At 43.0% G+C, this 17632-nt stretch overlaps 1 protein-coding gene across 2 annotated transcripts in view; it reads left to right on the top strand.

Annotated features, from left to right (window-relative positions):
• PARD3B (par-3 family cell polarity regulator beta) overlaps nucleotides 1-17632 on the top strand; it is a 680328-nt gene that overhangs the window by 381903 nt on the left and 280793 nt on the right. For both annotated transcript variants that reach the window (XM_048484334.1, XM_048484335.1), the window contains exon 17: nucleotides 16879-17085. In XM_048484334.1, coding sequence (XP_048340291.1) covers nucleotides 16879-17085 — 207 coding nt within the window. The remainder of the gene's footprint in view (nucleotides 1-16878; nucleotides 17086-17632) is intronic.

The raw sequence follows: 17632 nt of genomic DNA, 5'->3' as shown, positions 1-17632 counted from the left end.
CTGGCCCTACCTGGTCACTCTGTGTCCACTCTAGTACAATTCAAATCCCCTGAATAGAGACAGATGCAGAATAGCGTTGCTTCGTTTTGATCTCATGACATCTGGTCAAGTACTATAGAGAACCCCAGGTGGGTTTCAGTTAACCATTCAGTACATTTAACAGGTGCAAGTGTCATATTAGCGGGGGGGGGGAGGAGAAGTAGAAAAGAGAAACCTTGGGAGCACAATTTAATCGGAATTGTATAACAAGCCATCTACGGTCTATTTATTTGTCTTATGTCCCATTTCATTGTTTTTGACTTTTGCACGAGAGATTGTCTCTTCTGCGAAAATATCAACACTTTCACCTCTTCTTCTTCTTCTTCTTCTTCTTCTTCTTCTGTAGTACAGTTCAAAGGAATAAATATGACCTCTTCCCGGCACACTTTCAAAACCATTCCTTCTGAAATGAAACGAAGACTTCTCAAATAATTATTTTGAATGACTTGTCCCAGCTTTACCCGGGAACTTGGACTTAATTTCTTAATGTCAATTTATTTTGATTCTGTCCCTGTGCATTCCAAGAGCTGACATATTTCCAATTAGAATAGTTATCTCCACACAAATTCCAAGCAATCTCAAGAGTGTAAATCTGTATGTCAAAAAGTGCGAGACCAAGGTAATAAACTCAATCCAAATTGATAGGCTCAGGAGTGGCAAGGGAATGGTTGTGGGAATGGGTGGGAGGGGGATTTGCAGCTAAGCTATTAAATGGATGGCCCAATGTGGCATTTCTTTCTCGTTTTCTCCGATGAAAAGCTGCCTGGTTCTAGAATGACAGTGTAGAAATCAAATTAGCCATTAATTGCAGCTTCTAGACAGGATAGGTTTTCAGTTGAGTTCTAAAGTGCTGGATATTCATCGTCCAATTATATACTGGTGCTCTGCCCTAAATTGGGTGTACGTTTCTTTAAGGGCAACTTTTTTTTATTGCACACATGCTCACACTGAAGGCGTGGCAGATCCCAGAAGCTCCGTGGTCCCTGAGAGCGGGAAAACTCTGAGGTTTCCCCTGGTTCCGGGGGTTTTGCGCCTCTCCATCTTCTTTCTCACAGGCATTTCTGGGAGATCGATGGGTGGCTTTCCCCTCTCCCCTGATGTTAACCCTAATGTGCCATCGATTAAAAAAATTAAAGGGCTTTGAAAAAAGCAGCAAACAAGTGAGTAACCAGGAACAACCCAGAAGTCGGGGCAGGAAAATGACTGCAAAGCCGCGCAGCAGACAGTGGGGCACTCCCTTGTGTGTAAACAGAGAAACACGAGGAGATCCCACTACGGAGCAGAGTGCCTCTAATTAAGTGCTTCGTGCATAAGGGGACGTAGTGTGTCTGTAGAAATGTACAAATCCCTGGCAAAGTCTGTTTACAGGTATAAGTGCCATCAAGTCGCAAGTGACTTACGGTGTCTCCCATGGTTTTCAAGACAAGAAACATTTGGAGGAGGTTTGCTATTGCTTGCCTCCGTGTTATACCCTTGATAGTCCTTGGAGGTCTCCCCTCCAAAATTCTAACCAGGTCAGACCCTGCTTAGCTTCTGAGATCTGAAGAGACCAGGCTAGCCTCAGACTCAGGGCTTTTTAAAAGATGTATTTGCATCTGAAAAGATCAGCAGCTTTGTGAATGAGCTTGAGGATTTTCTATAGGTTTAAGATCTCTTCCTGTGTGGAAAGGACTAGGGTTCCATTGACAAAGATGTAGTGTGCCACCCCAATAAGAGATGTATCCTTCTAGGCCTATTGATTTCAACTGAAGTCTTTTTAGGATTGTACCGTGAGCTACTTTTTTGCTTTGGGTTTTCTTTCATTATCCTTCTACCCCTTATTATTATTATTATTATTATTTCCAATTTGGGCCCTGTATTAGTGGTATTGATTCTTTTGACTTTTTCAGTCTAATACCTATATTGTGTGCTTGAGAGAGATTGAGATCAAGAGCGGTACAGCATATGGCCTCCAGTATTATATTCTGTATCATACATTATTCATTTTAACACTAAAAATAACCCTGCTTTCCGAGTGTATTTTCTTTCCTCACAGGATGCATTGCAATGCTAAATTTTTGCAACTTAAAAATCTGTGGATGAATTAGAGAACTTTTTTTTTTTGCATCAACAGATTTGTAGCCGGTCTATAAGTATTTTTAACGCACATTCTTTTCTATAAAGAACCGCTGTCCTTAAACCTTTTGTTTTCTGACTCTGCACAGCTCCTCGCTGGGAGTTTTGTCAGCATTTGAAACTTGTGCCGGATAAAAATCTAAGGCTATAAATCGATCACTAGTTTGTGAGATAGCGGTGGTAGGGAGAGTGGTAAATCCCTCAAGGATAGCATATTATCTGTTATTGTTATAGCTTCCCTGTCTTTTAATAACAGCATCATTTAGTCAAAGAGTGTATGTGTCTTAAATATATTTGAAACAGTGCACTGGGTTGGAATGAGGATATCTGGCTCTTCTTTCTTCTAGGAAAAGAGGTAATCTCAACTGTCCGTGTATGGTATCCTCCTAGGGCAGTGATGGTGAACCTTTTCGAGACCGAGTGCCCAAATTGCAACCCAAACCCCACTTATTTATCGCAAAGTGCCAACCCGGCAATTTAACCTGAATGCTGAGGTTTTCGTTTAGAAAAAACCGGTTGGCTCCCTCTTCCTCTGCCCCACCCGCTCGAGCAGGGGCCAGCCTGCTCTAGCCTCCAGCAAGTCCCATGCACACTGCTCTGTGCCTCTCTAGCATCTCTGCCTCCTCTGCCCCCCCCTTCAGGCAACAGCCACCCAGAGCACAGCACCAGGCCTGCCATCCGAGTCCTCCCTGCTCACCGTGGGTCCCGCACGTTGTGCTCAGTGGCCCAGGCCAGCCTAGATGTGTGTGTGGGGGGGGGGGTTGGTTGGTGATTTTCCACCCCCACATGACAAACTCTGTGTGCGCGTGCCCACAGAGAGGGCTCCGAGTGCCACCTCTGGCACCCGTGCCATAGGTTCGCCATCACTGTCCTAGGGCCCAATTGTATGTTAGAGGAGAACCATTCTGAAGCATACAGGTGCAATAACGTATAAATCAGGCCTAATCAATCCTGAGATTTGTGACAGAAACTGATTGTGTCTACATTAAAGTTTTCACCGTATCTATTTGAAGTGCCTGTTGAATCTACTCCACGATTTAGCAGTTTTCCTCCATTTCCCGACACGGGAATAGATTGCAGCAAAATTTACTTGGAGCCATATAACAAAAGGGGCTCCCCCTGACCCTAGCCATTTGTCAGACTCTATCATCCTCTGTGTTTTGACTAAATATTGTTCAGGCATTAAATGTCAACAAAATCTGGGGATTGGTTTCGAAATAGTTTTGCTCTGCGCTTACTGCATTTTGATTACTGGTTGGGGTGAGCTACACGTTAATTAATACATTATTATTTAATTCAATTCGTAGGCTACCCTGGACAGCTTCCAACACTGAGTAGCTATAAAATCAATAAAATGTGTTTATCCTAGATTCGTTGCGTTACTCCAGTAGGGTTAACGGTTAAATTGCACCACAGAAAATACTCATTCACATCCAGAATTAAGAATTTGTTTTAATTGAATTGTGTACATTGTAAATAAGGCAGTTCTTTTACTTAAGAAAAAATCCCCCTCATAATGTAGTCCAGTGGTGGCGAACCTTTGGCACTCCAGATGTTATGGAGTACAATTCCCATCAGCCCCTGGCCATGGTGGCAGGGGCTGATGGGAATTGTAGTCCATAACATCTGGAGTGCCAAAGGTTTGCCACCACTGATGTAGTCTTTGTGGATTTGACATGAAATTCCCCCTGTATTCACAATAAACATCAGTGGGAAGTGAGACCAAAACCAAGATGCTCTCAGAAGTAGCAGAGTGGCCTTTTGCATTAAGGTCTTGTACAGGCACAAAGAGAACTTTGACAGAAAACTTCCTTTAAAAAAAAATAGACTTATACACCATCCATCCGTGGGTCACAGGGCTCAGGAGGGCTTACAACACACAATGAACAATCCATCAGTAGAGATAAAACATACAAAATCTTAACATACAATCCATAAGATGGTATCTTTGCTCAGGCATCAGAATATAACATGATAATTTGGCACTCGAACAACAAGCATCCCCAAAACAGGCGGCACTGCTAGTAAGAGTTACCGTGGATGGACCTTTCTTGCCGACATTCAAGGCAAGCTCCCGATCAGATAACCTTGCCGTGCTCGTCAAGCACCTTGCTGAGCAGCTTTGCACCAGGGTATGGGCAAGGTCAGGCTTGGTAATAAGTGATGCATGACCAACCTGACCAGCAGTCCCATCCAAACCTGGAGGTAGTGCAGCACCACGGCGGCATCCCACTTGCCCCCAAGAGGGTTTTCCAGTGGTGCAGGGAGCTCGGGAAAGACCCCAAACCCAGTTGCCACCAGAAAGTCATTGTGAATTTGCACTATCGCAGGGGTCGTGTCATTTGGGATCTTGCCCATTGGCATGCGACTCCCTCACACAGCAAAATAACTGTTTTACAAATATTATCCCAGGGCAAAATTTTACATTTGTATAGCCTTTGTTGGCCTGGACCCCTCTTCCCAGGCAGCCAACTCTACTGTTGCAGCGGCAGCTGATTCTTCAATCCACTGAACAATCTGTCTTGTGTGTGGCATCCATTTCACACAAGTACAAAAAAAGGTTGCAAATGTTCTGCATCTTCAAGCTCAAGCTTCTTTCAAAAACTTTTATTACATGTTAATTTACCACATTTCCATTGAAAATTTATACAGATTATACCCTTTGAAGGTGTATCCTGTGTGCCATATCTCAGACTGGCACTGAGTGGAGAAATTATATGAATTTTATGTTGAAAATAGTTTCTAAATATTAAAATGGTAGGGCCAGTGTTTCTTAACTAAACCACTCCCCCTGTTCCATAACAACTGTGGTCTGAATATAAGTGAATATAAGGTACCCCATAGGTCCCGACTGGAAGTCCCTGGCTCAATGATGCAACTGGGCTCCACTCGGGCCAGGTCCTTTACGGCTCTGGCGCCGGCCTGGTGGAACACTCTCCCTCCAGCTGTCCAGGCCCTGCGGGACCTTGGGGAATTCCGCAGGGCCTGTAAGACTGAGTTGTTCCACTGGGCCTTTGGAGAGACCAGCCGCTGAGGGTGCCCCAGCCCCCTCCCCTCTGCTCCATATGGGTGCCTAACATCTTCGGGACCCACTATCTTTTTTGGGGAGGGTTTAAGTAAGGGTTTCATGGGCCGCTGTGTTCGGAAATAACTGTTGTTTTTAAATTGTATTTATGAAGCAGTATTGTGATGATTTTATATATGTTTTCATATTGTACACCGCCCTGAGTCCTTTGGGGATAGGATGGTATATTAAATCTAATAATAATAATAATAATAATAATAATAATAATAATAATAATAATAATAATAATAATAATAATAATAATAATAATAATAATAATTTATTTATTATTTAAACTTTTATACCGCCCCATCCCCGAAGGGCTCATAACAACAACAACAACAACAACAACAACAACAACAACAACAACAACAACAACAACAACAACATGTTACAAAACAAACCTGTATACAACGTGGATTGATTACAAAAAAGCATTCGACTCACTGCCACACAGTTAGATCATCAAATGTCTGGATGTCATTGGGGTTTGTGAAAATATTAGCAAGTTTACTCAAAATGCAATGAAACACTGGAAAACTGAGTTGTTCGTGGGCAACCAAAGCTACGGAACTGTCAACATCAAGAGAGGAATTTTCCAGGGTGACTCACTGTCACCATTGTTGTTGACTCATTGCAAATGGATCCCACCTCGTCAACAATTCTACAAAAAAAAAACAAACCTGGGCTATCAAACTGCAAAGAAATTCACCAAAAAATCTCCCCACTTTAAGCTGTACATGGATGATCTAAAGCTTTATGGAAGAATCAGAAACTGAAATTCAGTCACTTTAACCAACAACAGTCAGAATCTTCAGCAATGACATTGAGTATGGAGTTTGGCTTGGACAAATGCGCCACAGTTGGCATTTCGAAAGAAAGGGAAAAATTACTGACAGATAAGGGCATAGAGAGTGCTCTAATGGAAAACCATAAAGTGCAATCAACCTGAATCCCTATAAATACCTGGGAAATACTACAGCCGGACAACGTCAAGCATCGACATGTGAAAAATGTGCTCAGCAGAGAATTCGTCCAAAGGGTCAGAAATATCTTGAAGAGCAAATTAAACCAAGGGAATAATTTCCGATCCAAGGGCTATCAACACCTGGGCCATGCCGATCCATCAGATAACACTGCTTGGAGATTGTGAACTGGACATAAGCAGAGCTGGATGATCTGGACAGAAAAAAAACAAGAAAACTGATGACAATCCACTCACTCATTACACCCGCTGTGAGTGATGTTGACAGACTTTACCTACCCAAAAAAATCAGGAGGTAGAGGGCTTCTGCAAGTGGGAAACAAAGCGGGTGGAAGAGGAGGAAACATGCACTGGCAGATTATGTGAAAAAACAGTGAAGAACCAACATTGATGGAAGTCAACAGCAGAAAACTGCTCAAAGTGCAAAAGAGACAAAGAGTGAATACCTGTAAAAAATACACTGCAAAGCAGAAGAGAAAACTGGAAAAAGAAGGATCACCATGGACAGCTCCAAAAAAAAATTTAGGACAAAAATGACAAGGGAAAAAAACCTGGTATTGTGGCTCACAAATGGAACTTTGAAAAAGGAGACTGAGTTCTTGCAGCCCAAGAACAAAGTGCCAATTCGGAACTAAACGCCATCAAAGCCAGAATTGAAAAGTCAACTACAGATCCCAAGTGCAGACTCTGCAAGGGAAGCAGACTGAGAACAATAGATCACATACTTAGCTGCTGCAAGAGAAAAATCGCGCGAAGAGACGGACTACAAGCAGAGGGCAGCTTAATACTGTTGCTCAGATGATTCACTGGAACTTGTGCCACAAATCCACCATCTGCTTCCGTGACAAAGAACTGGTGGAATCACAAACCTGAAAAAAGGGCTCCACTGAAATGAACACATCAAACTACTCTGGGACTTCCGAATTTACCAGACTGACAAAGTTTTGGAGACACAATACTCCCTGACCTCACGCATTGTGGAAAAAAAGAAAGTGTGGGATAGTTACTGCAATTCCTGGTGACCAGCAAGGATTGATGAGAAGCAACTGGAAAAACTTACACGATACGAGGATTTAAGGATTGAACTACAAAGACTCTGGCACAAACCAGTAAAGGTGGCCCCAGTGGTGATCGGCACACTGGGTGCAGTGCCTAAAGATCTTGAACGGCACTTAAAAACAATTGGCGCCGACAAAATCACCATATATGTCAGCTTTTTCGCAAAAGGAGCCCACCCTGCTACGGTTTCCTGCACGCATTATTCGTCGCATACATCACACAGTCCTAGATGCTTGGGAAGTGTCCGACGTGTGATGTAATACAAAATCCAGCATATTGATCTTGTTTGCTGTGTATAACTGTTTTTGTATCAATAATAATGATGATGATGATGATGATGATGATGATGATGATGATGATGATGATGATGATGATGATGATGATGATGATGATGATGAATTGAAACCTTGACACGGAGACCTATTTAACAACGGCCCTTTCTGTTTAAGTCATCTAAAACGTTTGCAACTTTTTTTGATCTCCCCCCTTTACCACAATGTTTGTCTGCAGTCACACCCTAAAAACAATTCGTGGCTGCCGTGAGGTGTTTTTCCCTTTTCTTCGGGGTGGGGGGGTAGATATGTAGAATTGATGCTTCAGTGCTTCCTAGCTGTTATTCACTGTAGCTCCATGTACTCGGTTCAAAATTTTAACCACCACCATCCCCCAAAAAAGGGGGGGAACCCCATAAATGAGGAAAATAGAGAGGTGAGAGGAACAGAGTGAGCTTAAGGACATGATAAAATGGTGGTGAGGAGGAAGTTCAGAGATGGCACAGAGGGGTGGAAAATGGCAACAGGAAAGATAGAATATTTTAAATATGCCCCCGGGGCAAGGGGAGAAGCCTTGACAGTGTTTCGAACCGAAGAATAATTTTTAAACAAGATTCAGATTTTAAAAAATTGCAAGCTGGAAATAAAACGTTTTTGGAACCAAAGCGCGAAAGAACAATGTGGAACTCCATGGAGGAAATGTGTTATGTCCTGCCTAGATTTTTTTTTTCAAGTTTGTGTGGAAAGGGCCAATAAAGGCTATAGATGCTGGCAGATTTTTAGGTGAAATTGCTGAAGTGTAAGTAAGTAAGTGCTTGACATCCTAAATTAGCTAAATACTCAAATTGCCCCTGGGATTGGTATCCAATAGCCCAGGGGTAGGGAACCTGCGGCTCTCCAGATGTTCAGGAACTACAATTCCCATCAGCCCCTACCAGCATGGCCGATTGGCCATGCTGACAGAGGCTGATGGGAATTGTAGTTCCTGAACATCTGGAGAGCCGCAGGTTCCCTACCCCTGCAATAGCCAATGTTCCCCTTCACTATAACACCTGGTAAAACTCAACATCTTGTTCTTGGCCCTCAATAAGTGCTTGTTCTGGGCAAAAATAGGAAAACTGACTACATCCTATCCAGGACTTCCAAGGTGAAAGCTGCTAAAGGTTGTGAGAGTGTGTAAAACTCACCAAGGAGATGGCAGATCCTGTGATAATCATGATATATTTTCTGGCTTTGTAACACAGTTACAAATACTGAGTAATCCTCCATTCACAGGATTAATGTTGCTACATGCAGCTTGTAGTGTGTCTGTAAATGGATTTGCTAAGTGTTTTGTTTAAATAGAAGTTGAGACCCATGGATGTTTGCATAGTGTTTTCTGTACATGTTTTGTGCCCATTTTCCATTCATGCGTATACCCATCCCATTACATTTTGCTAGCAGAGGCAGATTCCGCACAGGCCAAAAAACAGCAGTGTGAAACTGATGTGAAACCGGTATAAAATAGTTTAAAACGGTGTAAAAGGTTTTACACTGTTTTCACGCCATTTTCACACCACTGTTTTGGGCCGTCCGGAATCCGCCTGAGAGTCAAATCGGACAGTACTGTGAAGGTTCCATGTGTGAGGTCCCAGTTGGACCCCCCCCCTTTTAAATAGCCACTGTGTAAGATCCCATTTTGATTGGGACCATGGCACCATAGGAATGGTTCGATCCCTCTCATGTTTGTTAGTTGGTTTGTTTTTGGCTTGAACCATCTGTTGAGAAATTTCTGTTTGACCCCTTGATCGTGGTGCCAATCCGAGTTATACTCAACTGAACCCAGAGATCTCGCAACCAGTATGGATGGAGGTTTCGTACACTAAAGCATCTTTTTGCAGGTGTCTGATCCTGTGTTTGTGTGTGAACACCCACCCACTCCCTTTAATATACAAAGTACCCCGTTTTCTTTGTCTGGTTTCCAACAGATCCTTCCACTGGGAAATTGTTAATGTTGGGACTTTCTGTCATTGCCAGTAAAAAAGTCAGAATATTATACAGCTTGAGAAAAAGGGCAATGAAATATTCACCTACTAATATATCAGATAAGATCCTCCGTACACTTTTGAATAATAACGGATCGCTCGTTTCAAGCAGCAGCACCAAGGAGGCGACACGGGAACTTCATTTTCATTTCAAGGGAATATACTGCGTAGTTAATCTTTGCCGTTTCACTCCATATTTTGACAGTGTTGCAATAAAATGTGGCTAGGCCATAAACCTGTGCAACTTACGGTCTAATTTTAGGTGCACGGCCATGAATTTTTAAATTATATAGTATAGTGCTTTGTTTACTGACAACGTAAACACTGTCATATTTTCCTCTTCTCTTTTTCTTTTGCAAAGTCCATGGGAAATTAATTTTCAGAGGGCTCCTTTCTTTAGGCCAAGCTGCATGTTTGAGCAAACATTAAAATAACTTGCCAATAATTCCGTGTCCCGTGTTGTCGTTAGGTATGCTAGTTCTCATTCAGAAACATGAACAACACTTCACGTAAAACACATATATAATGCTTTTCAAATTCTCCATCCTTTCCCAGTGCGTGTGAAACTGTTACCCACCGCCATGGGCAACTTTAATAGCGATTTCAGTGATTTCAGCTTGGCAGCAAATAAAATTGAAGTCACAAAATTCAAATTGAAACATAAAATAGAGTTTTAATACGGTTGAACAGTGGGCCTTTCCCCACTTACCTTAAGCCCCGCGCTACTCTCCTCAAGTAGCGCGGGGTCCCCCTGCACTCCCCACGACAGGGGCGGCAACAGCGCAGCCACCCCGACGCTGCCGCTGTCGTGCTCCCTCAGCGCGTGGCATCCCTGGCACTGGAGAAAATGGCGCCTTTTGATGACCCCGTGGGGTCATGGGGACGCCCGGGCGCTCGCCAGGGATGCTGCGCGCTGAGAGCAGCACGCGGCATAGGGGGGATCCTTGTGAGTGGGGAAACGCCCAGAGTTTCGTTCAGTAAGAAGTGAATTCAGCAGCTCGGTCAGCACCAGGCAAGGCGCGTGGCTGAGCCTGGCAAAAAGCACCCTGAACACAGCAAAGTACAGACTTCTTATAGTAAATTGTAGAGGTTACATCATAGATTGAATCATGCAATGACAATACAGGGCCATCAAGGTCCATTCTTCCGAGACATCCAGGTCTTATCTCTGGTGAGAAAACACCTCCGGATAGTTGTCCTGGGTGTGTGTGACAATAACTTGAGGCTATGTAAAAATGCAGAAGGGGTTTGTCTGATTCATGTACTGTCTGCATACGGTTTCTCTGGGTCCACCTTTAGCATAATCTGAACCTTTTGTTTCAGCAAGCTTGTGACTTAGTAATGCATTTTACAGCAGGAAGGAAAACCTTACAGAAAATCAAAATAAACCTAAATTCTACTAACACTGTATGTCTATCAAAAATTATATTAAAACAAAATAATTATTGGCTGTCCCTCTGGTTACCAACGTTCATCGTAGGCGGGGGAACTAGTTGGTCAGGTATTGATGGAACATTTGGCAGTGGTTTCAGTCAAGTTGTTCTTCTGCCTGTTAGCAGCGATTGCATTCAAAAGTTCTATCCCACTTAGTAACCTTCTTCAGCAAACTTTAAAATCCAAGGCCGTGTCAAACAGAATTGATAATAGAACCCAGGGATACCTGATCACAGCCATCTGCCTACATTAGTGCACCAAGAGTGATATTATCCTTGAATTGTATTTTCAAAGGCAAAAATGGCATTTACTTTAAATGGAAACTAAGCCTCCCAAGCGTCTCTGTGAACACATATGGCATCCATCTATATGTCACTGTTTATGCCATATGTCTTTGCTCTCTAGTTTCACAAGTTTATCAGCCTAACTTGACTGATGGAGGAAACAAGTTTTTCATTTGCTGTCCATTAGTCTTAATTTAACCCATTCCGTAGTCCTGAGCTGTCACAGCACACGTCACTACCTTGATCGACTGTGGGGAGAGTCCCATCAAGTGCAAAGACAAATGAATTCAGCATCTCTTGCGTCACGTAGTGTTAGGGGACTTGCTCTGTGCGACCTTCATAGTATTTGGAGACTGCATGGTGTCTGTGAGAGAGATCATGCCTTCCTACCATATCCACCAGGCCTGCTAGAATCCATTCTTATCTGTCTTGCATGTCACACTACTTGTTTATACTATCAAATATTGCACCATACTGTGGACACACTTATTGTATATATCCGTTGTTGATATGAAAATGGCAATAAGTACAGTGTAAAAATAGTTGTATATGTTGGCAGGTCTGTTCTGAGATCCTAATCAACATACAGAATCTTCCTGTGATCTCAAAGCTCTGGGAGAAACTGTAGGAGATCATAAAGCAGAAAGGTCTCTAGGAAGTTGCTCCTCCCACTGACACCCAAAGACTTCATTGTCATTTTTAAAAAAATATTTTTTATTGTATAGTTTGAAATAATCGTTCTATTTACATCTTTCTGATATAATTTCCAAACAATACATTTTCCCTTTTTTTCCTCCCACCCTCCCCTAATATTATGTTTTACTTTTCTTTAACAAAACAGCAGTAAGTTCCTTTGTTGTTGTCTTCTTATCCATATGTCTTCTTTGACTCCCGTCTCCTTCATCCAATTCTCATATCTTGTCCATATCTTTATTATTTCATTCTGTTTTTCTTGCCATGTTTTATTCTTTGATAATATTTCAAAAATGTCTAATGTCCCTTGTTCCCATATATATTCCAACTATTTCTGAATCGTCCATTTTTTCTTATCTCTCCATCCAAACGCTATGACTTCATTGTCATGAACAGCGCAAGCAGGGTTTTAATCTGTTTTTGGATTCTGCTGCTTCCCAGTGAATGGCAGCTCACACAATTGAATGTTCTTCTATTAAGACACAGTTGTCAAACTTGTGGCCCTCCAGACGTTATGGACTACAGTTCCCACCATCCCCTGCCAGCATGATGCATGACATCTGGAGGGCCATGAGGTTGACACCTATGCATTAAGATATACACACATGTGCCAACAACCACCCCTCTGAAGAGAAAATTAGCAGCTACAAGAGTTCTCGTTTAATTCTGTCCCTGGGGCTAAATTCACACACATTCTTTATTATGCCCCAAGATCAGCGAACAAATGTGTCAGTGATACGTAATCTGCAATGATCATATTAAACAACACTCAATACAGTGTATTATTAAAGGCTTTCCCAGCTGGAACCAACTGGCTGTTGTGGGTTTTCCGGGCTGTGTGGCCGTTGTCTGGTAGTTTTTGTTTCTGCTGTTTCTCCCGCATCTACAGCTGGCATCTTCAGAGGCATATCAATGGGAGAGAAGCACATCTCTCTGTGAAATGCCTCTGAAGATTTCAACCATAGATGTGGGAGAAGCAGCAGGAACAAAATCTACCAGACAACAACCACACAGGCTGAAAACCCACAAGAGTCAATACTCAATGCAGGTGATAGGCAATGTTTAAAATATAAAATAAAGTACTGGTTTGTTGAAGCTGAACCACAGTTTTCTACCTGATTGAGCATGCCGTAGGCCAGAATCTTGCTATCCTGAGGGCGGTTTCGTTTGAGCTATTGGCAGGGAGCAAGAGTGGTTTGTTCTGCTCCGGTATTTAGGCTCCTTCCGCACCTGCAGAATAATGCACTTTCAAACTGCTTTGGTGGGATTCAAACGGTGGTGTAGCGCCAATGGGGCTGGGCGGGGCACGACAGGGGCATGGCCGGGCATTCCGGGGGCGGGGCATTGCTGGGCAGGGCTGTGGCAAGGATGCAGCCACTGCGCCGGTCTTTGGGTGGGAAACGAATGCACGCAGGCGCAGGCTGCCACGCATGCCGGTGCACCTCCTGCTAGACTGCTTCAAGTTCTGCGCGCTACTGCTGAGGAGCGGAGGAGGGGCGGAACTAAGGCAAAAATCACGTGGCAAAATCACCAATTAGTAACCCCCTCTCGACACACACAAATAATTAGTAACCTACTCTCGGGAACCTGTGAGAACCTGCTGGATCCCACTTCTTCTTCTAGTGAGGTATCATTTCCTTGTGTTCTTCGCAGCCCAGTGCCATTTCACAATAGTCCTCTTAGTCACCGTGTTTCTCCGAAAATAAAACAGTGTCTTATATTAATTTTTGCTCCCAAAGATGCTCTATTCTTTTCAGGAGATGTCTTATTTTTCCGCTCCACAGCTGCATGCTCTGGTGTTCTGTTCGATGGGCATGCTTCCAAACAAAAACTTTGCTGCGACTTACTTTTGGGGGATGTTTTATATTCAGCACTTCAGCAAAACTTCTACTACGTCTTATTCTCAGAGGATGTCTTATTTTCGGAGAAACAGGGTATGTGCATTTCAGTGCAATCCTGAGAACCCTTTTCCTGAGCATAAACCCCACTGAATAGAACTGGGGAGGAACCTGGTTAGGCCTGGTTTTGGATTGCTCTCTTAGGCTCATTCCGCACATGCAGAATAATGCACTTTCAAACTACTTTCAGTGCTCTTTGAAGCTGTGCGGAATAGCAAAATCCACTTGCAAACAGTTGTGAAAGTGGTTTGAAAACGCATTATTTTGCGTGTGCGGAAAGGGCCTTAGTGCGGCCTTACATTAGTCCAAAGAGCATTAAAGGGGGGGGGGGGTGGATCTTCCGCGCGGTCAGAAGCATCCTCTTATCATCTGTATATTTCAGGAATGAGCTTGGATGTTAAAAGCAAGGCTCAAACGAAGCCTTGGAAGGAAATCATATATTTTTAGGCATGTGGCGATTTTCCTGTCAAAAGCTAGCAATCAAAAGCTTGTTCTCTCCCTGAAAAGTGGTGTGGGTTTTTTTTTTCTCTGTTCTGATCCCCACCCCCACCCCCCACCCCCGGCTTTTCCCATCTCTCTCTCTCTCTCTCTCTCTCTCTCTCTCTCTCTCTCTCTCTCTCTCTCTCTCTCTCTCTGTGTGTGTGTGTGATTTGGCTCCTCTTTGCTTCTCTTCCTTCCAGACCCAAACGGGCACTGCTGCAGTTCTCCGGGATGCTCATATGCCTTGAATAATTTTAAACACCTTTCTAGCGCAAGCCAGGCAGTGCTCAAAATCCATTTCAGCAGTTGCTAATTTGGCAATAATGGTGGACTCCACAATGGCAATTAAGGAACAAAGGAAGCCTGCACTTTGTGACCTAGCAACCAGGTTTCCCTTTAAACTGGATTCTCTCTCATGCACACACACTGGATGTCAAAGTCCCCAGGGAACAGCTGTGTAAATTGCTTTCCGTGCCACTGATCAGTCCCCATTTGGGGGCAATGCTTACTCTTGTTCCCCTATCTCCTTAGCTTCATTCATTGCGCAGATTTATTTTAGATGGCCGTCATTCTTTCCCCATCTTAGTATTGCTTAATATCTCACATTCAGGGCCAAACAATGAGTATTACCAGCTCGGCTAATGTTACCATCTATTATAAGTAGCAGCTATCATTTAGAATGCTAAGCTCAAGTAATGAAATCCTTCAGTTGCACAGTGTTGCCCGTAGTCCCTGTAGGAACCATGCTAAATCGTCTTGTGTTGCTTTTTAAAATGTATGTCACATTAAAACTGATTGGACAGGGCTAGCTTTTGCATGCTTCCTTGTTTCACTTATGCATCATGTGCCGTTTTTATCTCCTACTTCACCTGCATGCTTGTTTTAGAAGGTGACAACACTTGGTAATAGACCCCGCCCCCCCCCCAGTCCTGCACCTTCCCCAGATCTGTGTGAAATTAGTTCCCGATTTAGTTCTGTTGTTGACCGGGCAGCTCAGGCACGTAAGAAAGAAGAGGAGCAAGGGTAGGAGAAATACTTCTCCCATTTAAGTAGTGCTCATAAAGAGTAATGAAATGTGCTAAACAGGATGTTGTAGAAATATTTCTGCTTAATTCCTAGAGCCCATGCTGAGTACTTTGATGGCATAGCTTAGCACCTTGTTCAATTGACGCAAGTCTGTGTGAGTTATTGAAGACATGGCAGGCGTTCACCAGTGTGCTTTTGCTAGAAATGCTTTTTAAAATATAAAAGGGTCTGCTCTTCTAATTTTCTATTCCTAGTAGCACCTGTTACCCAAACACACAAAACTGGAAATGATCACAAGTCCTAACCTGGGCTAGGTCCACGCAGATTGTGCTGTCCTTGCACAATTGTGGGACTATACTGAACATTCACGCCTGGATTTTCCTGCGTGAACCAGCCAGTCCAGTTACAAAAAACCTTTTTAGCTCAATGAGAGTGCAACATCCAACAGTGATGGACGCAGCCCAGAGCACAACTCTATGGTGAGTTACTCCAGTCCAACCCATTGAAATCAGTGGTCCTAGACTGGAGTAACTCTCAGCTGTGAAGTGGATGGCATCGTTCCCACTTGGAGCTTGAAAGAATTAAACAAAAATTCAGTGCCTTCTTCGTGACCCAGGAAGACATTTGTAACTGTAAATTATCAGTGTGAGAAAGGTACAATGATGTCTGTGAGAACAATAATTTTCAAGTTTAGAAGCTTTTACTTGCTTCTGTTGAACACGTTCCTTCAATAGTGACCTCAGCTACCTTTTCCAGCTTTAAGTACCCTACCACATCCACAGTTACAATACACTGAGGATTTCCCCCCAAAGGTTATTTAAACACGTAAAGGCTGATAGTAAACTTGAAAAACCTACCCAGGAAGTATCTTGGATAAGCAGAAATGAACTGGGTCCCCACATGCTATTCTTCCAGGCCCTCATATACTAGTCCCTTTTGCTTGTTTCAACAACACCACAGTGTGTTTGCATCTAATGGAATCCTTGTTTTACCAGGGGTGTTCTTGTACATAAAGGAACATTTAAAAAAACACACACATTAAACACCTTTTCTTAAAGGAAAAGACATCCATGAAAAGGAGCCATAGAAATGTTCTGGTCTGTCTGGCAAGCAGATTTTGAATTTCTGTGGCTATAAGGAGACCGTGGTCCCACATCAGCTGTGAAATTCGATTGGGTTCTGCATAAAATGGTCTCATTTTTGCCTGCTTTTTCAAATTCTTTGATGAGCCAGAATAAAAATGCAGTTTTTGACTTGCGTATACCTCCAGCCTTCATGACCATGCCTGTTTTCTGTACCTAGGAGGATTACAAGTATGATTTATTTGAGTTAAAAGCTCTAATGGGCTTTGGAGAAGAAGAAGTGACTTCCAGTTGTACAACTGCAAAATCTGACACTTTATAGGAATACCTCATGGTGCTCTTCTAGAAAATCATGTGGGTGTTATAATTGTGTTGCCACCTTGAGTAGCTGAAATGCATCCGTTTTCGTCTTTCTTCCTTCAGAGTCTCCTGGTAAAGATATTGGTCCCACACTTGGTTTGAAGAAGTCAAGCTCTCTCGAGAGTCTGCAGACGGCTGTGGCTGAAGTGAAAAAGAATGAACTCCCCTTCTACCGCCCCAGGCCTCACATGGTCCGTGGTAGAGGCTGTAACGAGAGCTTCAGAGCTGCCATAGACAAATCATATGATGGACCTGAAGATATGGCACAAGGTATGTCCAGTGGTGGGATCCAAAAATTTTAGTAACAGGTTCCCATGGTGGTGGGATTCAAACACTGGCGTAGCGCCAATGGGGCTGGGCGTGGCATGATGGGGCGTGGCCGGACATTCTGGGGGTGGGACATTAATAATTTCTCTGTTACTTGTAAAAAACTCTTTTAAAAAGTTCCTAATTTCCAGCTGGTATCTTTCTGTCCATAATTTAAACTCATTCTAGCAAGTCCTATCGTCTACTGCCAACAGAAACAACTACTTCTCCTCTAATTGACTGCCTGTCAAATTCTTAATACTTTCTAATACTTAATTTTGTTTCTAGAAATCAAAAGAAGGATACTTTCCTTAAACAAGGAACTTTACCATATTTCTAAAACGTGTTTTTACAACAGCCCAACAGGGAGAATTATCCCGTTTTCTACCTTCGCTAACCAGCCACATAGGAAACAACAGGACTTTATGATTTTTGGACCTAATGGAATTTCTAACGGAAAAGCAGACCCAATTAGTAACCCCCTCTCGGCACACACAAATAATTAGTAACC

The sequence above is a fragment of the Sphaerodactylus townsendi genome, linkage group LG02 (genome assembly GCF_021028975.2).
Source record: "Sphaerodactylus townsendi isolate TG3544 linkage group LG02, MPM_Stown_v2.3, whole genome shotgun sequence".
In the NCBI taxonomy this organism is placed as follows: domain Eukaryota; kingdom Metazoa; phylum Chordata; class Lepidosauria; order Squamata; family Sphaerodactylidae; genus Sphaerodactylus; species Sphaerodactylus townsendi.
The sequence above is the reverse complement of the archived record's forward strand: the minus strand, read 5'-3'. Positions and strand labels throughout refer to the sequence as shown.